This window comes from Rattus rattus, chromosome 1 (assembly GCF_011064425.1).
Source record: "Rattus rattus isolate New Zealand chromosome 1, Rrattus_CSIRO_v1, whole genome shotgun sequence".
NCBI classification, from domain to species: domain Eukaryota; kingdom Metazoa; phylum Chordata; class Mammalia; order Rodentia; family Muridae; genus Rattus; species Rattus rattus.
In genome coordinates, this window is record NC_046154.1 from 10,836,236 (window position 1) to 10,863,310 (window position 27,075).

General features: G+C 53.2%; 1 protein-coding gene and 1 pseudogene across 4 annotated transcripts in view; one reads left to right on the forward strand and one right to left on the reverse strand.

Annotated features, from left to right (window-relative positions):
• The window catches only part of Spsb1 (splA/ryanodine receptor domain and SOCS box containing 1), a 58,230-nt gene extending 33,780 nt beyond the window's left edge, over positions 1 to 24,450 (forward strand). For 2 of the 4 annotated variants that reach the window (XM_032894311.1, XM_032894329.1), the window contains exons 2-3: positions 15,290 to 16,131; positions 22,486 to 24,450. In XM_032894311.1, the coding sequence (XP_032750202.1) occupies positions 15,438 to 16,131; positions 22,486 to 22,613 (822 nt within the window). In that variant the 5' untranslated portion in view covers positions 15,290 to 15,437 and the 3' untranslated portion in view covers positions 22,614 to 24,450. Of the gene's footprint in view, positions 1 to 12,574; positions 12,755 to 15,289; positions 16,132 to 22,485 lie in introns of those variants that run through there. The other 2 variants (XM_032894303.1, XM_032894320.1) reach the window with 2 other exon arrangements.
• Positions 4,037 to 4,458, reverse strand: LOC116890256 (annotated as a pseudogene).
• Positions 24,451 to 27,075: the final 2,625 nt, after the last annotated feature.

A 27,075-nucleotide genomic window follows, 5' to 3' on the forward strand; every position in this document is an offset into this window, starting at 1 on the left:
CGAGGCCACTTGCTGGCCGACCGCATGTGGGCGGGTCTTGGACAGGCTCATGGATTTCAGCCAAGACACAGGGTTGTGACTGACTGCCTGCCTAGGTTCCTGCAGGCCCGGGGTCCTGAGGTCATCCCAGGCAGAGATCCGAGGAGGAGATGGCTATGTGAGAGGCAGCTGCACACTGCTATGGACACCAACCAGGGAAGGCTCTGTGAGGGGTGGGGGGCAGCCAGAGCAGACCTGGAGAGAAGGGCTGCAGCTGAGCGTGGTTTGTTCCAGGGCTGAGAATGGCTTTTAGCAGATATGGGGCCGGGAGGTCTCAGGGTCTGCCTGTCTGACTGGAGTCTGGGATATTTGGAGTAGAGGAGCATGAAAGGATGGGTGAAGCCTGAGGTGGGCAGAGGGGAAGGCCTATGGGTGACTAGAGGAGCAGCCTGAGGTGCTATTCCCATGACTTGTCTTCCCAGATCCCTGTGACCACTGCCTTCTGTCAGGTGTAGGGACCACAGCCTGTTTTAGTGCCCTACCCTGCCCACCTCTATGGGTCTGGCAAAAGAGTCATAAAACATTGTCTGCCACCTCTGTCACACGGTCGGTTGTGTTTTAGGATCAGCTTCCTGGAGGGGGATGAAGCCCTCCCTCCATGTAAAGCAGGGGTTCTCAACCTTCCAACCGCTGGGGTCCTTTAATACAGTTCCTCCTGTTGTCGTGAGCCCTCAACCATAACGTTATCTTTGTTGTTATTGCGTAACTATAATTTTGCTACTGTTACGAATCCCAATGTCTGCGTTTTCTGATTGCCTTAAGCAACTCCCTCCCCTGTGAAAGGATTGTTCAACCCCCAGGTTGAGAACCATTTCCTAGTATCTTTGTAATGTATTTCCTGTAAGCCTCTGACTCCCAAAGAGGCCACCCGGACAGCCCCAACCCACCTGAGCATCGTCACCTGTGGCCAATCAGTGAGGAGCTAGGGTGGGACCCGAGCTCAGCATTTTCATCCAGTTCTAGCCTGCCGGACAGTCACAAGGTGTTGGGCAAGCCAGGTGACTGGTCCCCTCCTTTATAAAGTGACAGCTTGCCTGTGATGCAGCCACAGGCAGAATTTCCAGGCTATCTGGTTTTCCGGTTTGAGGGCCTGGAGAGGGAGCTGTCAGTTGGGAGAGATGGGGTGCAGGGAGCGGGGCTGAGCTCCCTGTGCAACTTTCACACCGGTCTCTGCCACCAGTCCAGCTGCCTAGGCCATTAGGCCTCTGTGATTCATTGTAGCTGCGTTGTGAAAATGCAGGTCCTGGCGGCTTGTTTGGTTGGCGGGTCTTGTCGGCTCAGCAGAAAAGAGAGGCTTTTGATATGGGAACGGAAACTCAGACAGCGGTAGAGCTCTGCAGCGCCTTTGGTAGGAGTGGGGAGTGTGGTCCAGCTCCAGCTGTGGAAATCTGAGCCAAGCAGGCGGGAGGGCAGGCTTGCAGCAGGGTTCTGAGGAGGGGTCTCCCACAACAGGTCTGGTGGCAACTGCACAGCTGTGATGTGCTAAGCCCTCCTGCGGCCCCTTCAGGAGGCAGGGAAGTGCTGAAAGGCGACTCGCAAGCTGATGTTCTTATGTCCTGCCTGCTGAGGACCTACCTTTCTGACATGCCTAGCTGTTTATAGAGCTCTCTGCCAGCGCGGCCGGAGTGTGGAGTCTTGTGTGTGGACCTGGGGTGGGAGGAGCTGGGCTAATTAAAGTGGCCAGTCCTGGCCTTGCTTAGGCTGAGCTGACTGTTGGGACAAGCAGTCTCTTCCTTCTCTCCACCGGTTGCCATTCTGGGTCAGCCTGTCAAACGGCTATTCGGCCACTTTCCCGTTCCCCCTTCACGTTTTTCAAGAAGTGAGAACTGGAAAAGACAGTCCCCGGATCCAAATTGCTTTCCTAAGAAACTTCCATGATGCCCAGCTTTGGGCTGCCTAGCTTCAGGGAGCAGAGGAAGGGAAGGGTCCCTCCTCTCCCAGGCCCTGGGTGAAGTCACTGAGTTCAAGATGGCCCAAGGCAGCCACAGAGCTAAGTCACACCTCCAGACAGCTCTTCTTTGCCTAGATGACTGAGTTTGGGATAGGGAATGGATTCGCATGTCTGTGTCGAATCCTTGTCTCAAGAGACACACCCATCTGCTCGCTTTTCCCTCCCCCCACTAAACTGGAAATGTATGTCCAGTGTTGTCTGTTCAGTTGTTTTTAGTGTTGGTTGGTTGGCATGCCATGTGTGTAAGCATGTGCATGCCTGTTGTGTGCCAAGAACTTTCTGGGGAGATGCATTGCACACACCTACTCACCCCACCTAGGGAGCACACCACAAAGTCCAACTTGATAAACCAGTAAGTTTTATTAGAGTTGCTTACAGGAATGTGGGTGAGGGGTTTCTTACAGGAGCAGAAATGACTCAGATACCTGCAGCACCAAAGCCCACCCTAGCACGTGTGACAGGTCACAAAGCTGGGAACCTGAGCTCACTGCACAGCCTGCAGGTAGCACAGCAGGTTGGAGAGTGACCTTTCCAGGTGCCTAAATTTCTTCTGGGCAGTTGATCTGGACTGAGTGTTTGCATTTCAGCATTCTGAAATGGGGACTCTTGAGCTTTTATTGCTTACTCTGGCAGGGAGGGGCCTAGTGATTCTGGTCAGTTTCAGGGACTTCCTGAAGCCATTTTGAGTGGTTTGCCTTCCTGCTTAAGGAGCTTCCCTGCAGGGTGGAATGTTTGAATCTCTGGAGGAAACAATGCCATGGAGCATGCATGAAGGTCATTTCTCTCCTACTATGAGGGTCACACTCAAACTCAGGTCCTCTGGCTTGGTGGCAAATCCCTTTCATCTCCCTGGCCCTGGCTGTTTATTTAATGTTGAGTTCTGGTAGGATCTACATTTTATCCTCTAAGCAACCAGTGAGTTTGGACCAACAATGGATAAGGGACCCAGAACTCAGAAAGCCAAGGAAGTAAGGTCACCAAGCTTATAGAGCAGAAGTCGACAACTGACAGCCCAACTCCAGACTTGGTTAAACCAGTCTCCCTCGATTGACCGTGTTTCACACAAGCCCAGCCCAGCTGGAAACCGTCTATGGGAAACGACGGCACCTGTCTGAGGTGCTTGGGCTGTGCTCAATCTGTAAGTGGTAACGTTCCAAGAACACAGCACTTTGCCCATTAGAACCAGTCTGCCTGTGAGACCAGGCCAGTCCGACGGAGCATCAGTGCATGGCTTCCAGGGTGTGGACAGGAGCCCTGTGGTGTAGTATTGCTGGCTAAGATAGCATCAGCAGGGGGAGCAAGCAGGAGCCGAGCTGCCAGGATGGTTTCCTGATATCAGAAAGTGGGGTCCTTGCCAATGCTTGGTGCCTCAGGCTATGGACCTGCTCTGTGAGAAAGCAGGCACTGGAGTGTGTGGGCAGGCCTCTGCCTACTGGGCTGGGCCCAGGCTCTGCCCTGGCAGCGCTCTCCCATGCCAGCATCCTTACAGGACTGGAGTTTTGGATATGCTGGTCACCACTCCCCAGCCTCCTGTTGGGGCACAGGCGGGAGATAGAGGCACACATTCCAGATTTCTCCGGAGAAACTTGATCCACAGGTGCCTGCTCAGGGATGCAGGGCCACCAAGCCAAGATCAGCACTTTTGTCTTTTGCAGGGGGAAAAAAAAATAATGTGTGGGTGCACGGACAGAGGATTGCAGCAACCAGACGCTCTCGAAGGCTCTTCACTCCCACATCTGAATACTATTAGTCGTGGCTGGTGTGAAACGCTGGCTGCGGCCGGTGCTCAGTCAGCCAGGTCCCCGTAGGCTCTGGGTGTCCTTCAACCTTGCATCTCTGCCCTGCCCCCCTCCTCCTTTCATTCTTGGTGTGCAAAGGCACATGCTTCCGTTCGGTTGTGCTTCAGACAGCACAGGGTTAATTAACTCTGTGTGTATATTTACCAGCGTGGCGGGGCACACGTCTTGAAGATGCGTACCTGACAGGTGGGCCAGCCCACCTTAGTGTTAGCTGTCAGGAGCTATTTGTTTTGATTTTTTTTTTGATTCAATAAAGTTTTATTTTCCCAAATGTGCAGCTGATTGAATCTGTTCGTGCATCTTCACCAGCAGCTGGGGCGTCCCCACCCTTTGTATTTCTGGTGTCAACTCCTTGGGCTCTGTGCTTTGAAGCCAGCTTCCTACGTCCTTCCCTGAGTAGCTCCCGAGGGGCTGCCCCGGCCATGGGACCTCGGATCTCCAGTCTGGAGGAGACCACAGCTGGAGTCCTACGCTATAGTTGGGAACTTCCCTACAGAGTTTGTCAGACGTAGCTTTGTCGAACAGGAGGAGGTTGTTTGGCTTGTCCTGAACTTTGCCTTTGGACCACTTCTTCTTTTTGGCCTTGCCACCAGATTTATTTACTGGGTCTTTGTCTTTTTGGCCTGACTTTCCAGCATCTTTCTTCTTCTTGTCATCCTTGGGGAGCATGGCGGAGCTCGGAGAGTAGTGTGGACCCCTGCAGCCTCCCGACTTTGCTTTTTGAGACAAGACCTCTTACTGGAGCCTAGGGCAAACTGAACAGGCCAGACTGGCTGGCCTTAGAATCCCCAGGGTTCTTCCCTGTACCCACTTCTGCAGAGCTGGGATTACAGGAATGTGCCACCATGTGTGGCTTTGTACGTGGGTTTGGGGGTTGAATGATGGTCTTCATGTTGTGGGCAAATGCTTGATAAACTGATGTATTTCTGCAGTCCACACTAACCTATATGTTTAATAATTGCATTGTGTGTGTGTGCACATACATGCATACATACATGTGTATGCATGCGTGTGTGCTATGGTATACACAAGCAAAGGTCAAAGGACAACTTGGAATCAGTTCTCTCATTTGGGGGGGGGGATCCCATGATCAAATTCAGGTTGTCAGGCTTGGTGGCAAATGCCGTCTGCCATCTTGCCAAACCAATATTAATCTTTTTTAAAAAAGCACGATTCGGTGGCACCTGGTACACACATACACACACACACACACACACACACACACACACACACACACACACACACTTAGTTCCCAAACATTTGGGTCCCTTATCAGGAGGTCCTGTTTCTCCCTGTGCCCTTTTACTGCCCCCTCGAAATCTGCTTCGGTCTGACTGGATTCTCCTGATCTAGCCTTTCCACACGATGGGCTCACGGGCTGTGTGACCATTCGTGTCTGGCTTCTCTCAGGTAGCAGAAGGTTTTCCAGGTCCAGTGCACCACCTAGGTGTGCTGCACTTTGTAAACCACACCAACTGTTGGTTGCCCTTTGGGTCCATGTACCTCTTGCCTCAACATCAAAACAACAAGATGAGAAGACTTAAAAGCAGGGGACCCCCGTTCACCCCTCGTGCTAAACACAGCATACTTTTACATTCCTGGTTCTTTGTTTGCCAGAGGATGACAGCTTCGATGTCGTTTTGGCCTGTTGAGATAAGGTTAGCCAACTTGCTATGTAGCCCAGGATAGCCTCCAACTCAAGAATCCCCCCCCACCTCCACCTCTTTGCGCTGGAATTCCACGCATGAGCCGGCACCTTGCCAACAGCATTCTCGACAGGTGAATGGTAGTCTACCCATGCTCTGCCCAAGAGGTCATAGTTCCCCTCCTTGCTCTTACCTGCGTGTGACAAACTAGTACATGAGAATTTGCTCCCCGGAGCCTACCTACGGCTTGTCCGAAGCATAGGATTAATTCACCGGCCACCTTCGGACTTGCTGGGGCCTCCCCTTTAGAGGCCTCAGGACTTTCCAGGCTAATGGTCTTCGAGCAAGAAGGCCAGGCACAGATACAAGGGAGTTCCTGGAGGCTATAGGAAATTACCTGAGAAATTAAAGTCCCTGCTTTCCCCACTGCCTGTGAGACCTGAGGACTTGCCCTCTCCCAGGCCTCTTGTTGGTTCTCTGAAATCCCACCAGGGACCATGCGGAAGCTTCTCCCCAGTTCCTGTCAGACTCCTGTCCAAGGTCACCGGCAGCGGTCCTTTCTTTAGAAGTCTGTCTGACAAACTAGCCAGGCAAAAACTCTTCAGCACCTCAGCCTGCCTCTGTGAGGTGCAGAGACCAGGAGGCCTAGAGGCGGGTTAGTGGGATCTACGGCGTCTTCTATTAAAGGTGACTGTGAGGTGGGGATTCTGAGAGCCAAAGCTGTGAGGGTGAGAGCGAGCCACTTCCAGGTCACACGGTTAACGGGGAAATCTCAATCCCTTATGTGACTGTTCTTACACAGAACCCAGGTCAGCATTTAAAAACCAATGCAGGGATTAAAGTGTTGCTAGGAAAAACAACCCAGGTGCTGGGTGTGGTGTGACCTTTGGCTGTAAATGGCCACCATTGTATCTGCAGTCTAGAATAGTCTAGAAGGAAGGCAACTGTATGTATCTTGGTGCTTCTCTCTGGCCTGTGGAGGAGAGAGAACTAACTATGCCTTCTCCATTTCTGTATTGTGACTTCTTCCCAGTGGCGTTTGAGATAGTTGGTATCAAGGTAGAATGCGAGGTTTCTGGAAAGTCATAGAGGGGTCAGGGAGATGGTTCAGCAGATGGAGCGCATGCCGCACGGCTGTGCAGGCTGCAGTTCAGATCTCTGGCACCCATGCAAATGCTGGGCTGGTGTGGTAGCCTGCCTGGAATCCCAGTGCATGGGAGGTGAGGACAGGGCACCCCTCCTGCACACTGGTTAGATGGGTCTCTGCACACTCACAGGGACAACACACACACACACACACACACACACACACACACACACACACACACACCCCATAGCATAAACCCACTTAATATGGATCAGGGAGCCAGGTGTGATGGTGCACGCCCCTCCCCGTATTTTGGGAGAACCAAGACTGTACAGTTCCCAGAGGCTGCCCCTGCTGCCCCCACGTCACTTTGAGAACCACTCTCGCAAACGTGATTTCAGGCAACAACCATATAGCCTCTCCCCCTTCTGGATAGTTCGGGGGTGACTCCCGCTGCTGCTTTTTATCTAAGGGGTTCACATGACTGACTGAATTCAGGAGAGGTTAAGAGGGTGCTGTGCGAGGGGGCCTTCTGGTCCCCCTGCTTTTCTCATGCCCTGTGCGGGGGCATCTGTGTACGGTTTGTGTCTCCTCTCAGAGACAGCTGGGCAACAGGAATTATCTCTGTGAGCCATGGACCCATGACTTACCATGAGCCCCTGCGCTCGCCGTTCACATTCCCTGTTTTGAGGGGTCCTTTAGAATTGAAAGAGACGGGGGAGGGGGGAGGCAGAGCTCTGCATGGATGATGCTTCTCCTGTGTGCTGGATGCTGTGAGTGGGTCAGGTGTACCCCAACCCAAGCCCCTAATCCTCCCCCAGCACCTCCCTACTCTTCCTCCTGCTCCTTCTGTCTGGGAGACACAAAGGGAACTGAGGTCTGCTTCTAAAAGTAATCATCTCTATGAGAGGACGTCAGGGCGATACCTGCTCCTATACTAGGCCTTGGGGCCCCAAAAGCTGAGCTTTGGCTTGATGTCGGGCTGAAAGCTATCTCAGACCTGTGTTAGCCGCCTCTAGGATCAGTCAGCCTGGAGCCAGCCTGGTGGGGAACCAGGCAAGATGGACCCTAGGATTGCTTCCCTGGGGAGTCTTCTCCACGCAGGAGTGACCACTTGGAGGCTGCAGGCACCTTCCCCCAGCACCCCATCTTCTGCTTTCCTCTGGAGCTGATAAGGGTATAAGATACCAGGCAGCCAGGACCTGTCTCTGTGGGTTTCTTCAGTCTCCCTGCCTCTCCGATGCTGCTGTCGAAAGCACTCAGCTCTCTCTGTGCCAGCACTAGCAGCCCCGTTCGTGACGACTCCCCCAGGCCGTGAGAACCAGTGGCCCAGAGTCTAGACTCTTCCCACTGTCACTAAGGTACGATGCCTGGTTGTGGCTGCCCCTGCTGTGGCAGAGCTGCTCTGAGTGAGTTGCAGACTGCGGCCCTCCAGCTCTAACTAGACTACAAGCTAACTGTTATTTTAATTTCTGGTCTCTGTATGAATGTCTCGCTGATTTCCCATGGGTGCGAAGCAACTGCTTCAAGCCCTTTCTGAAAGTGCAGTGAGTCATCCGGGTCCTTCTGTAGGTGTCTGTGGCAGGTGCATTTTGCTCTTTTGAAGTCAGAGGCTAGAGCTCTGGACTATGCGGGATTTTCTTTTCAAAATCGCCTCTCAGAACTTTCCAGAAGGTCTTGATACTCTCTGATGGTTCTAGGACCAGAGACTTAATTTTGTCCCCCACCCCCCCACCTGAGAAGACCTCTCAAGTGACTGGAGTGGGAGATTATAGCCCCACCCCCACCCCCACCCCACCCCCGCCTGGAGTCCCATGGAAGATGACACCTTTGTTCTATAGCCCAGCTTGTGCTCCTGTGCATCCTGAGCCCTCTCACCACCTAAGCCTCCCTGCCGTCTGTGTTCCTCAGGCTGAAGGAAGCAGTGAACCCTAATGAGCAGGCCAAGCTGGAGCAGGCGGTCAGACATAGCCCAGCCAGCCTGCAGAGGCTGCACTGTAACATAATAACAGGCTGTTCTGCCCCTGGCATATTGCTCTTGCAAAACCCGGGGCTGCAACCACCGAGGTGTGAGGCAGGGAGGCCACAGGAGGGAGGGAGCCTATTTGATCTTCAGGTGAAAGGAGGTTTTATAAATAGGTCACCTTGTTCCACATCCTGAATTTCATTCTTTCTCCCTCTCGTGTCAAAACAAAGGTTTTACTGTTCTGGGGGTCAAGGGTACTGAGGGCGAGCGTAGCTTCAGGGCGTACTGAGGGCGTATGTCTGCTTCTTCCCTGGTGGCCCTCCTCTGTCCACTCCCAGACACGGCCCCCCAGTCACCTTGGCAGTGCCTTCTACAGTCGAAGGCTAGTTTTCAGAAGAAGTGGGACTCTTGGGCCAAGCTATCTGAAAGCACTCTGGGGGAAGTGAGGTCTGAGGGGCTGTATCATTTGCTGAAGGAACATGGTAGGGTTCCAGGTGGATGCTGACAAGTTCAGAAGTCCCAGCTGATCCAAGTGCTGGAAGTTGTCCCCTTAGATGTTTCCCTCTGAGGTCCCCATTCTTCCTCCTCGTCCTCTCTGGAGTTGGTCTGTTGAGGCCAGAGCAGCCCTGGGTTTTATGGGGACAGCATTATGTGGTCCTCGACAGGAGCAGAGCTTGAGTAGAACCCACCTGGCTAAGTTGTAGCCTGAAACAATGCGTTTGGGGCAAGTGGCAATAGACGATGGCTCCGTTTTTTCAGTGGACCGAGTAAGTTGGCGGCTTAGAAAGTGTGATGGCGCGCTAGAGAATCGACTGCAGAAATAATGGTTTCTTTGGGTCGGCTTGGAGGCTTAACTGGCGTTCTCATCCTTGGTTCCGATTTTCTGTCAATCATGGACCTCAAAGAATCTAAAGTGAGCACGCCCTGTCTTTCCCAGCACGGTATCCCAGGGTGGCCACTGTGAAGTGTTCCCTGTTTATTCTTCTGGGTCTTCCGCTGTGCTTGCTCCTTCAGAGATGGGAGCGCACGATGCACCTTCCTGTGGTCCGCTTTAACAGACTCACGGTATGATTTTGCAGCCTATCTCAAGATGCCTCATTCCCAGGGCTTACACGGCGAGCAACGTCTTCATCCGAGTGCTCCTGTGTGTAGGCCTGGTGGGGGCGGTGAGCCTCTCACGTAAGACTCCTGAAACAGTGTTTGGTACCTGGTTGGAGGTGTGCCGTGCCACCCCCACCCCCATAGAGAAGGTTGTCCTGGTTGGGGGTCCTTTCTGCACACTAGCTGATAGTTCCCTGCCAAGCTCCTCTGTCCTCCATGGTGTCTTGGAGAACAATAAGGGGCCCTTGACTGAGGGTATAGAGAGCTGGCCACGGGAAGCCAAGACTTCAGAAAGTTTCGATCTTGTTAGAACCAAGCTGTGCATTTGAAAGTCTATTACGGATGCCACCTTTGGAGGGTTCTGGGTGCCCCTGGCCATCTAATCTGAGCTTTTGCCTCTAACCGTGGTTGCCTTTTGAAGTGAACCTGGAACTGAGTGGTGACCCCAGCTCTGTGTGTGGTGAGAGTGGGGGAGGGGTGGGATTTCTTCCTTAAAGGAAGGCGGAAGAAATTTAAACCACAGGGTTTAGTGTGGTCTGGCGGATGCAGACACCCTTTGCTTAGTTTCTGAGCTTCTGATCTGATTCACTGGAACGTAAAGAAATAGAAAGTGAGGAGTGCGTTTGCCTGTGCCTGTGCATGTCTGTCTGAGTGTGCCTGTGCGTGTGTGTGCCTGCATATGTGTGTGTCCTGTGCACGTGCATGTGTGTGCATGCATATGTGTGCCTGTGCACGTGTGCGTGCGTGTGCCTGTGCATATGTATGCCTGTGTGTGTGTGTGTGTGCGTGTGCATGTGCATGTATGTGTGTGTGAACTGGCCTGTCAGGGTCAGACATCAGCCCTCAGGGCCAGTACCTTTGCTCTTGCCTGCAGTGCTTGTGGCTCTGCTTCCTGTCTGTGTTTTTCTTACCCACCCCACCCTCCAGCCAGAGATAGGAGGTCCCACCGCGTTCTTGGGGCTAGGTTTCTTCCATTCCCAGGCTGTGACCCGTGTGTGCCAAGTGGAGCAGGGGTTGAGCTGGGATCCAAGGAGCAGGAAGGTGAGGACTGAAGAAAGAAGACAGGGGTGCGCCCAGGACACCCCCCTCTCGGCCTTGGGATCTGTCCCAGGCCTAGCCCCTTGTCCACCGGTGTGCTTAGGTTCAGCCCCACATCCCTAACAAGAGAGCAGGACAGCCAGTGGCATCGGTGGCAGTGGAGGAGGGACTGGCCTCCACCTGAGAAGCTGCTCCCATGGCATTTCCTGAGTAAATTGTCCAGGTCGCTGTCACACTGCAGAGCCCCTGCCACTCACTGCTCTTGACTCTAGAACAAGAACTTAGACTCCAAACAAGAGATAGTTCTCTTCTGTGACTCACCGAGTTCTAGTCTATTGTGCAAAGAATGTCCTTTCTCTCATAAGCAGTCCACTCACCCTTTGCCAATGCTTCCCCACAACCCCCTCCCAGCCCCACCCCCGCTGTCCTTGGTTGATCTTTAATCTGATTTTACCTGGAGATAAACATGGCTGAGAGGATGACTGGGCATATTCCCCGCTGCCCAATCAGAGTAACAGACCTGCACTTAGTACACACAAACACACACACACACACACACACACGCGTGAATACAGACACATGCACACACACAAACGTGCACATGTATACTTGTGTACACAGTCTCTTAGCTGGGGCACTTGTCTGCTGCACAGGAACTGTGATGGGTGGAGTAGTGACACTCACTGTACGTCTCCTCGGCCCTCTCTTGGGAGTGTTGCTGGCCCTTGGGAATCGCCAACATTGTAATGTATGACAGCTGACAAAGGCAGCCCTGGGGACCGAGCACAGTGGGACATGTTCAGGATTTGGGGTGGCCAGAGTTTGGTAGGGCGAGTGGGGTGCTGTCCACTAGGGCTTGGTTTGGGGATTAGCTTGTCTTGAGGATGCCCAGCAGGTGCTGTGAGGTGACAAATGCCAGAGTTCACTTTCTGAGCCTGAGACTAAGGGACTCAAGTAGGGGCCACTGACTTTAGGCTTCTGACCTGTTCTTCCACTTCAGTGACCACTGACGTCACTCCACTCAGTGGTACCCCTGCACCCACGGGCGTATGTGTCTGTGTAGGCACCTGTGGGTGCCGTGACTGATGGGGTGTGGTGATGGCAGACCAGCCCTGTGGGCTTCCCGCTGTCTAGTTTCAGCCTACAAGGCAACCAACGCATAACCACTCCCTTCCCACCCTTTGTGATTTGGTGGCTCTTGGGTAGGGATGAGGGCTGGGCCTTCCACCTCTCCGAGGCTCGCCGACTGCTCCCCAAGAACCTCAGGCCCCAGCCCTCATGCGGCACATTTGAACTGGGTCTAGCCTGAGAATAGCAGGAGATGGAACTGTGTTTTTCTTACCCACCCCACTGGTGAGCCAGAGCCAGCATCTGAACTGGGTCCCCTACTTCCTGTTCACGACACCCACTGTTAGTCCTTACTGGCTCAACGAAGCCTGTCCTGTCCAGTGTTAACCGCAGCTGTGAAGACCCGCCCGTGTCCCTGTCACTCAGCACACACGGATGGCACCCACCCACCCCACCCTGAGCGCCACATCCAGGTATTTTGGAAGAGCAGGTCAGCAGCTTCTCACAGTTTTATAAGAGGGGTCAGTCAGCAAACTATGGCTACGGGCTAAATCCAACCTCTGTTTTCTTCAAGTATTATTGGACATAGCCACACCCATTTATTTACACACTGTCTGAGAAGCCTAAAATATTTACTATCTGGTCATTCACGAAGCAAATTCTCTGACCTCTGGTTTAGTGGATTCCTTAACCTTGGTCTGGTGTGGGATGGCATTCCAGTGCTTGGGTCACAGCCAGAGACAGTGTTCCCGCGTCGGGCCAGCTGTGGTAACCAGGAAGATTGGCTCACAGTGACCTTTGTCCAGTGAACGAGCACATTCTAGAACATCAGAAGCGAAATGCCAGTTGTGCCAAGCCCTCTCTAGAACGTTGTCTCCAATGAGTTTCGGATAAGCATGTGACGCACGGGCGGCACCCACGTTGTAGATGAGCAGAGGGAAACTGGGACAAACCAAAATCGAATCGTAGTCGGTGTACAAGGCACGGTGTCCTGAGTGAGTTTTGGAGCCTTGGAGACAGGTCTGGGGACATGCCCTGCGGGCTACAGCCCAGGGAGAGGTGAGAACAGGAGGGTGCATCTGCAGGGGCGTGTCTTTAAAAGCTAATTTATCTTTAAATCATGTGTGGGGCGGGGCCTGAGTGTAGGTCCCCTCAGAGGCCAGAGGGCCCAGCTTTGCTGAACCACCTGGTGTTGGGGTCCTCGGCAAGAGCAGTATTTACTTCTAACCTCTGAGGCGTCTTTCTAGCTGCCTGCATGGGCACAGCTTAAAGTGGAGGGGAGGAGGGAAGGGGGATGACATGGGCACGCTTACCTAGGCTACGAGGTGGCCTAGCTGTGGACAGTGGAACAGTGTCATCTTCAGCCAACAACCTGGACACACAGGAAAGATGAGTCAAGAGTGACTCCAGGCTTGCCATGGCAACCGACCACTCAGAAGGTGACTCAGATGATGGGATGGTGGGACACGTACAACAGTGCTTGGACCATGTCCCCTGGCCTGCCCTTATGAGAGAATCATTCCACAGTACTGTGGACATTTCAACTTGGGCCAGCCAGTCCTCTCCCCAGCTCTGTCTTCCCACACCTTCCGTCCAGTGGACACGCACTGTTCATAGCCTTTCCGTGCCTGGGCTCTCGTCTTCCTATCAGAGAGGGACACAGCTCAGCAGAGCAGGGCGTTGGTGAACTGACTGTGCTGTGTACAGGCCTTTGGTAGCATCTTAGAACTAGGAGAGCTTGTGGGGCTGACTGGGACAGGGAGTGGGTGCTCTACCCTGAGGTAACTTTTTTGGTGGTTCTTTCTAAGGCTACTAGGAGATCTCCTCTGATACCTGCCTTATGGTTCCCTGCTTCAGCCTTCCCAAAGCTGTTCGGTGGTGACAGAGTGGGATCTACGATTCTCTCAGGGGCTGGCAGGTTGAGTGCTGGCCTGTTTTTTTTAAATAAAGGTTTACTGTGATGCAGTCGTGAACATCAGCTTCTACACCTGTGTGCTGTGGTGGTGAAGTTGAATAGTTCGTAATCTGGTCCATAAAGCCCAAGACAGTTAGTGTGGAGTTTTTGCACATAGAATTTGCTTGTTTCTGGTGTTCATTTGATTTCTGCTGCGATGATAAAAACATTCTGACGAGGAGCAATTTGGGTGAGGAAAAGGTTTTACTCCAGCTTACAGGTTGCACTCTTGTCGTTGAAAGAAGTCAGGGCAGTAACTCAGGGAGCTTGAAGTAAAAATGACAGGCGATTCATTGATTGAACCAGCAACACGAGGCTCTGGGTCCAAAAGAGTTTTTTATAAGGTAATGCAGACCAGCCCTGTGGGCTTCCCGCTGTCTAGTTTCAGCCTACAAGGCAACCAACACATGACCGCTCCCTTCCCACCCTTTGTGATTTGGTGGCTGTTGGGTAGGGATGAGGGCTGAGCCCTCCCACCTCTCCGAGGCTCGCCGACTGCTCCCCAAGAACCTCAGGCCCCAGCTCTCTTGTGGTGCATTTGATGCTACACATCACATACATTTGAAAAAACATACTTGTCAGGCTGGCCCTTTACCCGCTGAGCTGTCTTTCCAGTCCTCAGGGTCTGGGTGGCAGAGAGCGTGGCACAGGAGGGAGACCCAGGAGTGCAAATGCTTTGCTGTTTTCCACCATCCAAGGTGGGGAAAGAACTGTCAGCCTTCCTCTCCAGCCTCCTCTTCCTCATCTCTACACCCACCGGAGGTCAAGTAGACAGATGCCCTGAGGTGTCCCCTCTGGTTCCGCTTCCCATCCTCCCTAACATATCCGAGGCATGGTGAAGCCAGAGGGGAAAGAGCTAGGCCTCCCTACTACAAGGCTGTAGCAGGAAGACTCGGGCGAAGCGTTGTCTTCTAGTTGATCATCTGCAGGTTAGCCCAGAACCATGTGAGGGTGAGTGGATGACCCTTGCCTCATCTATGACCATCCGAATCCAGGAGCCAGCCCAGGGGCCCCTGTGGAAACCCTTGTCGGCTCAGGTTCAGGCAGAGTAAGGACCTGACTAGGAGTTGCTGAGGCCTCTGGGCTGTAGAGCCTGGCTGAGTGTGCACGCAGTTTGTACGTTGAGCTGTGATCTACATCCGTGTTCCCTCCCTTGGGCCACTTGATGTCATGACTCTGAGAGTGACTATGCTGGAGGAGAAAAGGGACGGCTGAGTGTGCTGTCCTCATCTGCCTGTGCTGTGGTTTGCATTCTATACAGGGAAGAGGGGAGAGAGGGGAGCAAGGAGGTGTCAGTGAGCTGAGGCTCACTCCGGGGTCTATGCTGTCGCCTTGGCCTTCTGACTGTGAAAAGCCAACTAGGAGCCCAACCAGCATCCCCCAGTCTCAGACTGGCCCAGAACATGGAGGGCAGCTCCAAGTTCCTAAGCCCACTTCTACTTCTCCACTCCAGACCATGGGGAGATGGCCTCTTTCCTTCTGGGACAACAGAGCCTCAGGGACAGGGGCATTTCATTTTGTATCAGGGTTCCAAGCTGCTGAGACGTATTGGGGTGCGTGCTTCCGTGTTGCTCTTTAATCTTCCCCCTGTTGTTGCACCCCAGCTCACCCACTCTCCTGTTTTTCTTTCCACCAACTAGGCAATACAGAGCGCTTTACAACCTTTGGAAATCGCCTAGCAACCTCCCTTAGGGGTTCTGTGTGGCCCTGACTAGAAATCTGGAGTCAACGCCCCAAGATTGATGAGTTTGCCTTGGGAGTCGGTGAAAAGGTGAAAGAAAGGCCAACATGGGTCAGAAGGTGACAGGAGGGATCAAGACTGTGGACATGCGGGACCCCACATACCGACCTCTAAAGCAGGAGCTCCAGGGTTTGGATTATTGCAAGCCCACCCGGCTGGACCTGCTGCTCGACATGCCCCCCGTGTCCTACGATGTCCAGCTGCTCCACTCCTGGAACAACAATGACCGTTCGCTCAACGTCTTTGTGAAGGAAGATGACAAGTTGATCTTTCACCGGCATCCGGTGGCCCAGAGCACGGACGCCATCAGGGGCAAAGTTGGGTACACACGTGGACTACACGTATGGCAGATCACATGGGCCATGAGGCAACGAGGCACGCATGCCGTGGTGGGGGTGGCCACAGCAGACGCCCCTTTGCACTCTGTTGGGTACACAACCCTTGTAGGAAATAACCATGAATCCTGGGGCTGGGACCTGGGGCGTAACCGTCTCTACCACGACGGCAAGAACCAGCCAAGTAAAACATACCCAGCCTTCCTGGAGCCAGATGAGACTTTCATTGTCCCAGACTCCTTCCTTGTGGCCCTGGACATGGATGATGGGACCTTGAGTTTCATCGTGGATGGACAGTACATGGGAGTGGCTTTCCGGGGACTCAAGGGTAAAAAGCTGTATCCTGTAGTGAGTGCCGTCTGGGGCCACTGTGAGATCCGCATGCGCTACGTGAACGGACTTGATCGTAAGTGTTCCCTGCTTTGTCTAAAATAATGCCATCCCCCATGTTCTTGTGGTCCTGGCTAGCTTATGTAGTTATTGGATTTAAAATATCTTTAAGTAGGTAGCCCAGTGTTTGTAGATCCTCGCAGGTGATTTTTTGACCTATACCTGGTTAAATGAGAAAGTCTGTCTAGAGCCTGCAGGAGTACCTGGCAGTGCTTCAGGAATAAATAAAAGATGGATGGGTAGATGGATGGATAATGGACGGATGGACGAATGGATGGATGGATAGATGGATGGATAATGGATGGATTGATGAATGGCAGATGGATGGATGATGGATGGGTGGATGGATGATGAATGGATAATGGATGGAAGATGGATAATGATGGATGGGTGGATGATAGATTGATGGATGGATGATGGATTGCTGGATGATGGATGGGTGATAGATTGATGGATGATGGGTGGATGATGGATGATGGATGATGGTGGATGATGGATTGATGGATGGATGATGGATTGATGGATGATGGGTGGATGATGGATTGATGGATGGGTGGATGGATGGGTGGATGATGGATGGGAGGATGGGTGGATGATGGATGGAGAAATCAGATGACTGGATGAATAGGTGATGGATGGGATAATGAATAGATGAATGGATGGATGGATGGATGAATGAATGAATGAATGGTTTTTATTATTCTCTGGCTAACATGCTTCCAGCCTTGAACTGTAGTTGACTGTGTTCCAGCACAGTAGCATCAGCAAGCTGAGCTTTGTAGCCTTAGGGATGCTGTGGTCTCTTAGACAAGTGAAACCCAGGGATCTCTCCCAATCATGACCCAGATTCTGTCATTCTGTCTGTCTGTCTGTCTGTTTCTCTTTCTCTTCCCCTCTCCCCCATCCCCCTAGGGCTAGACACTCCATTGCACCATCGTCTTGAGAAGGACTTGCTTAGTCTCGAGTGTGGACACTGCTGGGTCAGCAATGACTTCTGTCTGTCCCTTTGGAAAGGGGCGTGGCCTGTATGTTGAAATGGCTTGTGTGCAGCAACACCATGCTGGTGGCAGATCCAGGTCCATGACAGCCCTGCATGAGTGGGGATGGGAAGCCGTGTTAGCAGGAGTCCTAGTGCTCCAGACCCATCCACCTCCATGCCAGGTCCCCTCTCATTTCCCACAAGGGCCTCTCCTATAGTCTATAGGTCCATCTCCATAGGGGATTAGCCAGGAAACGTTAGCCGTCCATGGCTGCTTTTAGGGGCAGGTTTGGCCTAGCACTCCAAATCCCGGCCCCAATCTGTGTTTTGTGATAGACGTGGCTCTCGCAGATGTCAGGAGCACAGACGTGACCATCCTACGTATAACCCTTCAGGATTCCCCAGTCTGCCTCGGCCTCCCTGGAGTCCATCTCTGAAAGGCTCTGGAATGTTCAGAGTAGTCAGGCATGTGAGCTAACTCCTAAATCTTCTCAGAAGCCTCTCCCTTTTCTTTTCCATACTCACGGCTGGAAACCACTTGTTGTGTGGAGGCATCTGTAGTCAGAGTCCCCACCTGCTCCATCTTACCCTGTGCAGCCAGCCAGACGGTATGGCAAATGTGGCCAATATGCACCTCAAAGGGAACTGACTCAGACCTGGACCAGGGAACCTGCAGAGCAAGTTCTGTGGTTCCGTCTCCCTCCGTTACAGAAACAAGTAGCATAAGCCCACAGCCGACTCTACGGGCACGGCCAGACTCCTGCACACAGGTGTCCGGGGCTTAGGTTCAAAGGGAGCCCTGGCTCTGGGTCAGCCTCCCTCCTCCCTTTCAGAGGAAAGCTCAGTACCCAGAGAGGTTTATGCACCCTCATGGCAGAGTGGCAGATGGGGGGATAGATGTCTTACAAGGATCCTTTGGCTTATGGTAGGCAACGATGGCTGCCATGACAGTTGTCCAGGCAAGAGATGACTAGGTCTGAGGCAAGGCAAGAGCTATAGAGGTGGTAGAGGCTGCCAGATCCTAGACTGCACAGCTCAGGAGATTGTGTGTAAGAAATGAAAGGCTAGTGAGGCTTTGACTCCAGGTGTTCCGCCTGAGCAGGTTGAAGGGTATAGCCACCATCAGAGAGCTGTGAAAGCTGAGGGGAGAAGCGTGTAGACGTTGAAATCAGTCCAGGTGGGCCCACACATCGCCTGAGACACAGGGGCTAGCAGAGGAGTTCGCCCATGTACAGAGGGCTTTGAGAGCAGGCACTCTTGGCTGGGAGTGTCGCTTAAGGGTAGCAGGCTTGCCTTGCATGCAGAAGGTCCCAGGATCCATCCCCAGCCTGCTAAAATAAGAAACACCCCATGGCCCTGGATGAGAGCACCCAGAGGGATGGGGAGAGCTAGGTTTGAGAGCGGAGGTTGGACCCTGTTAGAGGCGGGAGGCCCAGGAGAAGCAGGCCATGTGTCCAGAGGGTCCCAAGAGATGGTACTGGGTGCCAAGGGAAGACGAAGTAATGACAGGTCAAGAACGCCGACAGCTGCCTTGGCAACCAGACGGCTGCGAGTGACCTTGCCAGGGGTCATCTGGGTGGATCAGGGCTAAGTCCTGAGGCCTGATGGAGGAAACAGGATGCTATCTGTCCCAGTTCGGGAGGCCAGATGTCTGAGACCGAGCTGTCAACAGGGTTGGAGCTCCCAGAGGCTCTGGGGGAGAATTGGTTCCCTGAGGCCAGCAGGCCTGGCGTCTGCTGCTCCTCACCCGCTTCCTGCCTCTCTCCGCTCCTGGCCAGTTGTGGTGCATCTGTCCTCTCCCCAACCTACCCCCCTCCCCACTCCCACGTTGTTCTCTGGCTGCCTCGCCACAATGGTACCTTCTCAGTGTTCCCCAGTTCAGTGCTCTGGGGAAACTGGCTACCCTACCCCTGCCCAGGATGCCCTTCAGGGAGTATCACACGACTAAGGAGAAGTGACACCCTCTCTCAGAAATGCTGGCCTCATGAGACCCCTCTCCCTCCCCTGCTCCCCTCCCCCAAAAGCCTTGTGTTTTTGAAGCTTAGTTTGAGTCAGATCTTTTTCAGGGTACTACAGGCATCTCAGGTTAGGGCTCCAGGGCTGTGCAGAGTCTCCTAGATCTTGAGGAAGCTGTTCCTCTTAGAAATGCAGAAGTTGGCATGGGGGCTCGCCCAGGTCCTCAACCTTCTGCTCCTGGAAACGGTGTCTGGTTAACTTCCTGGTGTCTTCACTGCACATTCTGCTCCATCTCCTCTGCCGTTCGCATAGAAATCAGCGGCCCACCCTGGCCTCCTGAAGCGAGCATGTGTAGCCAGCCAGCAGTTCCAGACAGCAGGACGCAAAGCCACCAGCTCAGTGGACCAGCAGCGGACACTTGGAAAGGGCAGGGAGCAAGCCTGTAGTCTTGGCCAGAAGGATTGAGTGGGAACGACCCTCCTGGGTCTTGTGGTGACCAACGGAAATGGACGCAGTGGGCTGTGTGTCTGTCTGCACGGCCTGTGCGTTCTTGTCTCTCTCTGCCCAGGGTTTGAGAAGCAGGCAGACCTCAGCCCTGTGTACTGTTGTTTCTCCCCCTACGAGGATGGGGAACTGTGACCTGTTCGTTCTTGTTAGCAGAGTGGCTGGCTTACTCCGATTATATTTTCAACTCTTAATGCATCCCTACAGCCATTCCCCTCCCGTAGCTGGTCCTAGAAGGCCGCACAACCCATGATCATACCACCCCGCGCCCCGTGCCTTCTGCGTGGGTGAATGAGGTAGCAGCTTCACCTCTTCAGAGCCTTTGGGATCCTGATGTCTGACTCCCCGTCTCCAGGTTGATGGAACAGTCCTCCCAGGGCCCACCTACCACGGAGGTGGTGGTGATGTCAGCTGCCTTGTCTGTCCTGAAACACGGCAGCTGGAGCAGTCCCAGCCCTAGCCTCTGCTTTGGAAGCTTACTTCACAGGGGTGTCTGTGAGGTGGCCCGAAACTCACAATGCCAAGGGTTTCGTGGTGAGAATGGCTTCTGGGTTGGTGGGGGTCCTTGAGCCACATTAGATGGTTCCTGAGGCTTCGTCGACAGCCCCCAGCCCTTGGGGAATCCCCGCTAACTCCCAAGTGGGGCTGAGCCACTTCCTCCCGGAAGACCACTCTGAGCAGCCCCAGGCCCTCTGCCCCAGCCGTGCTCAGCAGTGAAGAGGGCGCGCAGAGGGTCCTCCGCCGGCCAGAGGCTGCAGTTTCAGGGTCTAGCTGGACATGGATGGTTGGGACTCCTTTAGTTTGTCCTCCTGCTCCCGGGCTCCTAGTGATCACCCTGGGTTGTCTAAGAAAGGCTCTATTTCCAGGCTTCCCGTTAAAAGCCATTGCTACAGCTCCCGCTCCTGAGAAAGCTATGGCAGAAGCATTCCTCCAGATTAGAGTTCAGGAAATGCCTTAAGTTTATTCTTTTCTCTAAAAAAAGTAATTGTGTGTGTGTGTGTGTGTGTGTGTGTGTGTGTGTGTGTGTAGTGTATGTGTGTGCATATCTGTGGTGTGTGTGTATGAAGTGTATGTGTATGTGCATATCTGTGTGTGTGAAGTGTGTGTGTATGTGTGTGATGTGTATGTGCATATCTGTGTGTGTGATGTGTATGTGTGTGTGTATGTGTGTGATGTGTGTGCATATCTGTGTGTGTGATGTGTATGTGTGTGATGTGTATGTGCATATCTGTGTGTGTGAAGTGTGTGTGTGTGTGTGTGTGATGTGTATGTGTATCTGTGTGTGTGATGTGTATGTGTGTGTGTATGTGTATGTGCATATCTGTGTGTGTGTGTGTGTGTGTGTGTGTGTGTGTATGTGTGTGTGCTGGCTTCATCTCAAATTCACATCACTGAGTTTGTGCCACAGGCATTTTACTCACTAAGCCATCCCATCAGCTCCGGTGTATCCTGTGGGGGGAGTGGGATGTGTGGGCGGTGCATATGCACATATATGTGGAGGCCAAAGGTCAGCGTCAAGTGTCATTCCTAACACAGAGCCTGGCTCTCTGGGACCTGGGACTCACCGATATGGCTAACCTAGCTAGCCAGCGACCCCCAGGAATCCTGCCTTGGCCTCCCCAGCACTGAGATTACAAGTGTGTGCTACCACGCCTGGCTTTTTTCATGTGTCCTGAGAACTAAACTGGGGTCCTCCTCCTTTCCTGGCAAGCACCGTCTAGGTTGAGCCATCTCCCCGGCCTGGTTTATTCTTGTTTAATTCAGCTGGTGTAAGCCTCAGCTTAGGCACCATTCTAATGCACCCAGTGACTTCACTACGATCAGCACCCGAACATTCCCCTACCTCAAAGAACCCTGCACTCCGCGTTCTCCCAGACATAGAATTCAACCTTCAATAACTTTTACTCACTCACTTTAGTTAGTTCTTATTGGGTGATGGGATCTGAAGCCAGGGCTTGGCACATGCTAAGCACCCTCTCTGCCACCCTTAGGTTACTCTTACTATTTGGAGGCACACTGGTGACTATTGAAGAATTAAACAGAAGAATGCACTTTCGCACTGGGGAGATGGCTCAGTCAGTAAAATGCTTGCCTGGCAAGAGAGAGGGAAGGCCTGAGTTCGGTTCCCCGGGACACATGTAAAAAAGCCAGTGTGATGTGTGCACTTGTAAGCCCAGCATTAGGGACACAGAGAACTCGGCGCCTATCAGAGCTAGCTAGCCAGCCTAGCCCACTTGGCGAACTCCAGGCCAATGAATGGCCCTGTCGCAGAACAAACAACAGTATGGTGAATTGTTTTCCTGAGGAATATGGGCTAAGGTTGTCCTGTGGGCTCTGCATTCACACACATGCACGTACACACATGAACGTGTATACACTTGGTCATTGTCCTCTGCCATACAATGAAGGCAGGGACATACCAGACAGTACCTGGAAGTAGAAGCTGGTTGGTATGCAAGGTCTTCCATGGGGGATGCTGACTCACTTCCCCAGAGCCATTCCTAGGGAAGGTCTGTTTGTCCAGACAGGGCAGAGTGACCCCACAGGGAGACCAGAAACAGCTCCTTTGGGTTCCAGCCCTATCTCTTCCAGGAGGGTGAGCCTAGGCAAGCTGATCAGAGGCTGCTTCTCGGCTCCCCTTTCTGTGAAGGGAATGAGGACAGCAACAGCCCCCTATGTCTACTCCATCACAACCAATCACTGTCGTGAGAGCCATGACTCCACGTGTCCGCAGAGGGCTTCTGACCCTGTCCGGCCCAGAGCTCCACAATTGTAGCCACAATTCAGAATTTAAAAGACATTTGTTAACCATCTGCTTGTTAAACCCCACTAAGATCGAGCCAGCGCCAGCCTTGGGCGCGTGATGTGCGCGGTCTGTTCCAGCGTCCTCCTGAGCTTTGCTAAGTTTCTCCTCTCTCCTGGTTTCCCCAGCTGAGCCCCTGCCACTCATGGACCTGTGCCGGCGTTCGGTGCGCCTAGCGCTAGGGAAGGAACGTCTGGGCGCCATCCCCGCTCTGCCGCTACCTGCCTCCCTCAAAGCCTACCTCCTCTACCAGTGATCCGCATCCCAGGATCGCCGTGTGACAGCCACCTGGTGCCAACTCACTGAGCCGTTGGGGTCCACCGACCCCTGCGCCTGGGATGGACGCCCACCCTCAGGCATGGGCAGACGCACCCTCTCATCCCACCGGCTGCCTCTGCTGGGTGGACCAATGCCAACAGACTTCTCCCTTCCCAACACCGGCTGAAGCAGCAGCATCCAGGCCCTTCCCTGAACCAGATGCAGAGAATAAACTATGAGAACCTCTCTCAGGCGCCTCTGCTCTCCAGTGGAGTGGGCTGCCCCCCACTACTCCCTGCAGAGAGAGTCTACAGCCACCTGGGGGGGTTCCTGGGAGGTGAGACGAGTGGGAGATGCCGGGGCAGATCCCAAAAGCAGGAATATGCAGGACCAGGCCACACCGATGAAGCTCAGGATGTCACATACCATGGACACTGAGACAGAACCCCAGGCTGGACCTCCCTCGGGCCAGCCTTAGTGTCAGCTGCCGGTGCTCCGTGCCCTGTATTTATTCTTTAAACAGTAGCAAAGGCCATTTATTTATTCCACTGAGAAAGGAAACCTTGTTGGGTGGCTTCCCTCGATGTGCTCTGTTGCTTTCCCCGCACCTGCCACCTCCCTGGAATGTGTGTGCCACACCCGTCCTTCTCCTGGGGCCAGGCCTGTGGCACGTGAGCTGGTGTGCACAGATACAAGTATGTCATTGTGTACGACCTTTGACCCCGTTCCCAAGTAGCTCTGCGCCAAGCACCAGAGCAGAACCTGAGTCCCCAGGTACCTGCTCCTGTTACCTGGAGCATCCATACACCGTCACACGTGTTTTGATCTCTCGTCTTCCGTGTGCTTTGAATTTTGCCCCCCTGATTCTTCTGATATTTCCTGTTGAATCCTCCAAAGTTCTAGACCTGGAGGACCATCGGGACACCGGGGGTGAGGGGAGGGGTCTCCAGCCCCTGGGAAAGCCACAGGCAAGGCAGGATTAGACCTTGTCACACACGCACCCTCAAGCCTCAGCAGTGGGTGTAGGGTGGACAGGACGGGTGCCTGTCTCCTGCAGTGCACCAATGGAGCACCACTGCTCCGGCTCTCTGGGGATGTGGTCGGTTGGGAGAGGGCTTGCCTAGCACGCAGGAAGCTCAGGTTTCATCCCCTGCACCAAGGAGAATCAAAAGCCAGGAGGCTGAGGCAGGAGGATTGCTGTTCAGTGCTGTACAGAGGTCGTGGACATCCCGGGCTGTATTAAATCTTGTCCTTTAAGAAAAAAAGAAAAGAAACCAACTTCCATCGAATCTGAGTTCTGTTCATTTCTGCACAGGTACAGTAGATGACTTTATTTGTTGAAAATGTTTAATATATTTACATAGATATATTTGTAAGAATCATTTTAAGCAGCTGCTGTAGGGTACCTTTTTTTTAAAAAAAAATAAACATCTTCCAGTAGAGTATAATTTTTAAGACACAGAGTTGGTGCGGAGACTAGATAAAGAATGTAAGTCATTCCCTCTGCGTTTTGAGGTCCTTCTCCTTTTGGGGGGGGGCCCTTTGTCAGACAGAAATCTTACTCGTTCTGGTTTTGGAGCGGATCACATTCAGCCGCATAGATCCCAGCTTGATCTCCACCCGGCCGTACCCTCATGGATGCTGGCGAACAGCAAGGCTCTCCTGTGTCCCCCATACTCCACCACCCCAGGACTCACCACACCTCCCTGCCGTCCCGTCACCATCACCGTAAAGCCTTGTGGCGTGTATAGTTCTGAAATCCCCGTTCTGTTCTGTTTTATGATGACTCATATCAGTCAGTAACCTAATAAAGGAAAGTTTGTTAAAATATGAAACCATTCGAGTCCTTTCGTGCCTGGGGTTGGGGGATGGTGGGTGGGGCGGGAGGCGTGGCTAAGCCCTCTTCCATCCAGCCAGTGACACTGCCTACTGTGTGGCTGGCTTGCCACTCCTTGCCCTGGCCTTAGAGTGGGGTGCGAGCTGAAGGGTATGGGTACCATCCTGGGATACACCTCACGTTTGCAGGAAGCTTTGCAACCCAGCAACCCAGTAAATGTAGCCCACTGAGCCCAGTAGGAAATGACTCTGAGTTTGGGTGAACTTCTCTCATTGCCTCCTTAAAAAGCTCTGGGGGAGCAGGGGGGAGTGGTGGAGGCCGAGATTGGGATGTAAAGTGGATAAATAAATTAATGAATTCATGGGGGGGGGCTTAGTGTAAGAGTTGGGGAAGATGGCTTGTCACTCAAGTCTGGATCAGAGCAGCAATGTAAAAAGCTGGGAGCAGCGACATGCTGCTAACCGCAGCGCTGGGGACAGAGATAAGCAAGTCCCTGCAGGCAGGCCAGCCAATCGTGCCAAATCCGTGAGCTCCGGGTTCAATGAGGGGCCCTGTCTCAAAAGCTAAGGTGGGGGTGTGACCGAGGAAAACAGGTGAGGTAAGCCTCTAGCCTCCGCATGCTCCCGTGTGCAAGGTCGAACGCACAAGCGCAGCCGAGGAAAACTGGAATTGACCGTGGGCTGCTGAGGATTACAGCATGGCCGGCTCTGGCCCTCAAGGCCCAGTCTCAGCACTTACCAGAAGACCTTGGGCCTGTGTCCCTCGAATCAGGAGTGCATCGGTATTGAAAGACCCTTGCCCGGGAGCTCATCCCTTCACCTGCTGCAGGCAGAGGGAGGCCCCGTGGGAAGGACAGGAAATTCTGGCTTACTTAGAGGAAGGTGAGCTCACATGTCATAACTCGATCCAGAGAACCACCGAGAGTATGCACAGCGCTCATTTCGGGGTGGGGCCACCAAGAGTGTATGCAGCTCATTTTGGGGTGGGGGGTGTCTGAAGGATACGCTGGGCTCTGGGGGTGCTGTGAGAAGTACCTGGTCAGGGGGGCTCAAGCCGAGCCCTTTCTGAGAGCCCCTTGGCCAATTTTCCTTAGACTTCTCCACTGTTAAACGCAAGTTCTCGCTTTGTGGATATAACTCAGTTGGTAGAGTTCTTGCCTGGGTCGTCAAGATGGCTCATTAGGTAAAGGCACTTGCTACCAAGCTTGATGACCCGAGTTTCGTCACTAGGGATGTCCCCACCACCCATGCAGAGACCTAATGCACAGTGTGGCGTGTGCACACAAGCACAGGACGACTAAAATTGTAAAAAATGAAACAGTCTGACGTGGTGACGTATATCGGTAATCTTGCTCTCAGGAGGTAGAGGCAGGAAGAGCAAGTGTTCAAGGTCATCTTAGGCTCGATAGTGACTTAGAGGCCGGGCTAGAGGGGTTGGGGATTTAGCTCAGTGGTAGAGCGCTTGCCTAGGAAGCGCAAGGCCCTGGGTTCAGTCCCCAGCTCTGGGAAAAAAAAAAAAAAAAAAGAGGTCAGTTAGGGTACATGGGACCCTGTCCTTAAAAAAAAAAAAATGCACGTCTCAGCAACCCCACCCCTTAAGCCCAACCAGCATTTCTGGGACCAGCCCCAGGAACCTACACTTTAGATGCCCACTTCTCAGGTAAACTTGCTTGAGAGACAAACCAGCAGTCTTGGAGACAGTGCTCACTCTGTCTCTCCCAAAGTTGCTAGGTAAAGAGACTCACTTCAGTGTGGTGGCAGCTTGACCCAAGAACTAGCGTGTGGCATCCTCAGTCACACCCAGAGGCTAACACTGGTGGTGTGACCATGGGCGAGACTCTGTAAAATGGCCATCGTCGGTGGAATGAGGGACCGTGGAGCCCCCACAGCAGGCTCTGCCTCGTCACGGCAAGGCCCATGTGCCAGCACGCACTTGTGAGACCAGTTCTTCTGAAAGGTATCGTTCCCTCCGTTGGAACTTGGCTTCTGAGGACAAACCAAACTTTCCTGATCTAACCTCCTAACTAACATTTCTTCCCAGGTAGCGTTCCTACGGATCAAGGTGGAACCTTTGGGAATGGCGGGGAGGACCTTTCCACGCCCGCCCCGGATGTAGGCAGAGGAAAGAGGGAAGGTCTAGAGTTATTTTTAGGCAGGAGTTCATGTCTGGGTTGCAGTTGTAACTCGGGCCTCCTTTGAAAGGGTGGCAGGGGAAGAGGGGTCAGGCATGGGGTAGGGGAGGCACCAGAAAAATGAGGGCCTTTGTACTGCCAGGAGACTTCTGGGGGAGCCGGCCTTTGTGCTGAAGGGAACAGTTTTAATAAAACCATCTGTGCAGACTTGGCCCATCTGGTTGTAATTAATCCCCTGCCTCCAAGCAGGTAGCCGGCTTGGCCATACATGGGAAGCCGCCTCTGTCTCCATCCTGGGCAGAAGCCTCCCTCCCGCTCCTAGGCGGGATGAGGAATGTGGACTTTGCTGAACCGTAAACTATGATGGGGAAGCTGGGGAGGGGGCTGAAGACAGAGCGATTCGTTCATGTTCCAGTCCAGACACCCAAACATGGTCGGGTTCCAGCCACAAGGAATATTTGAAATAAATGTACTGCGCGGGGCCAGGAGTTT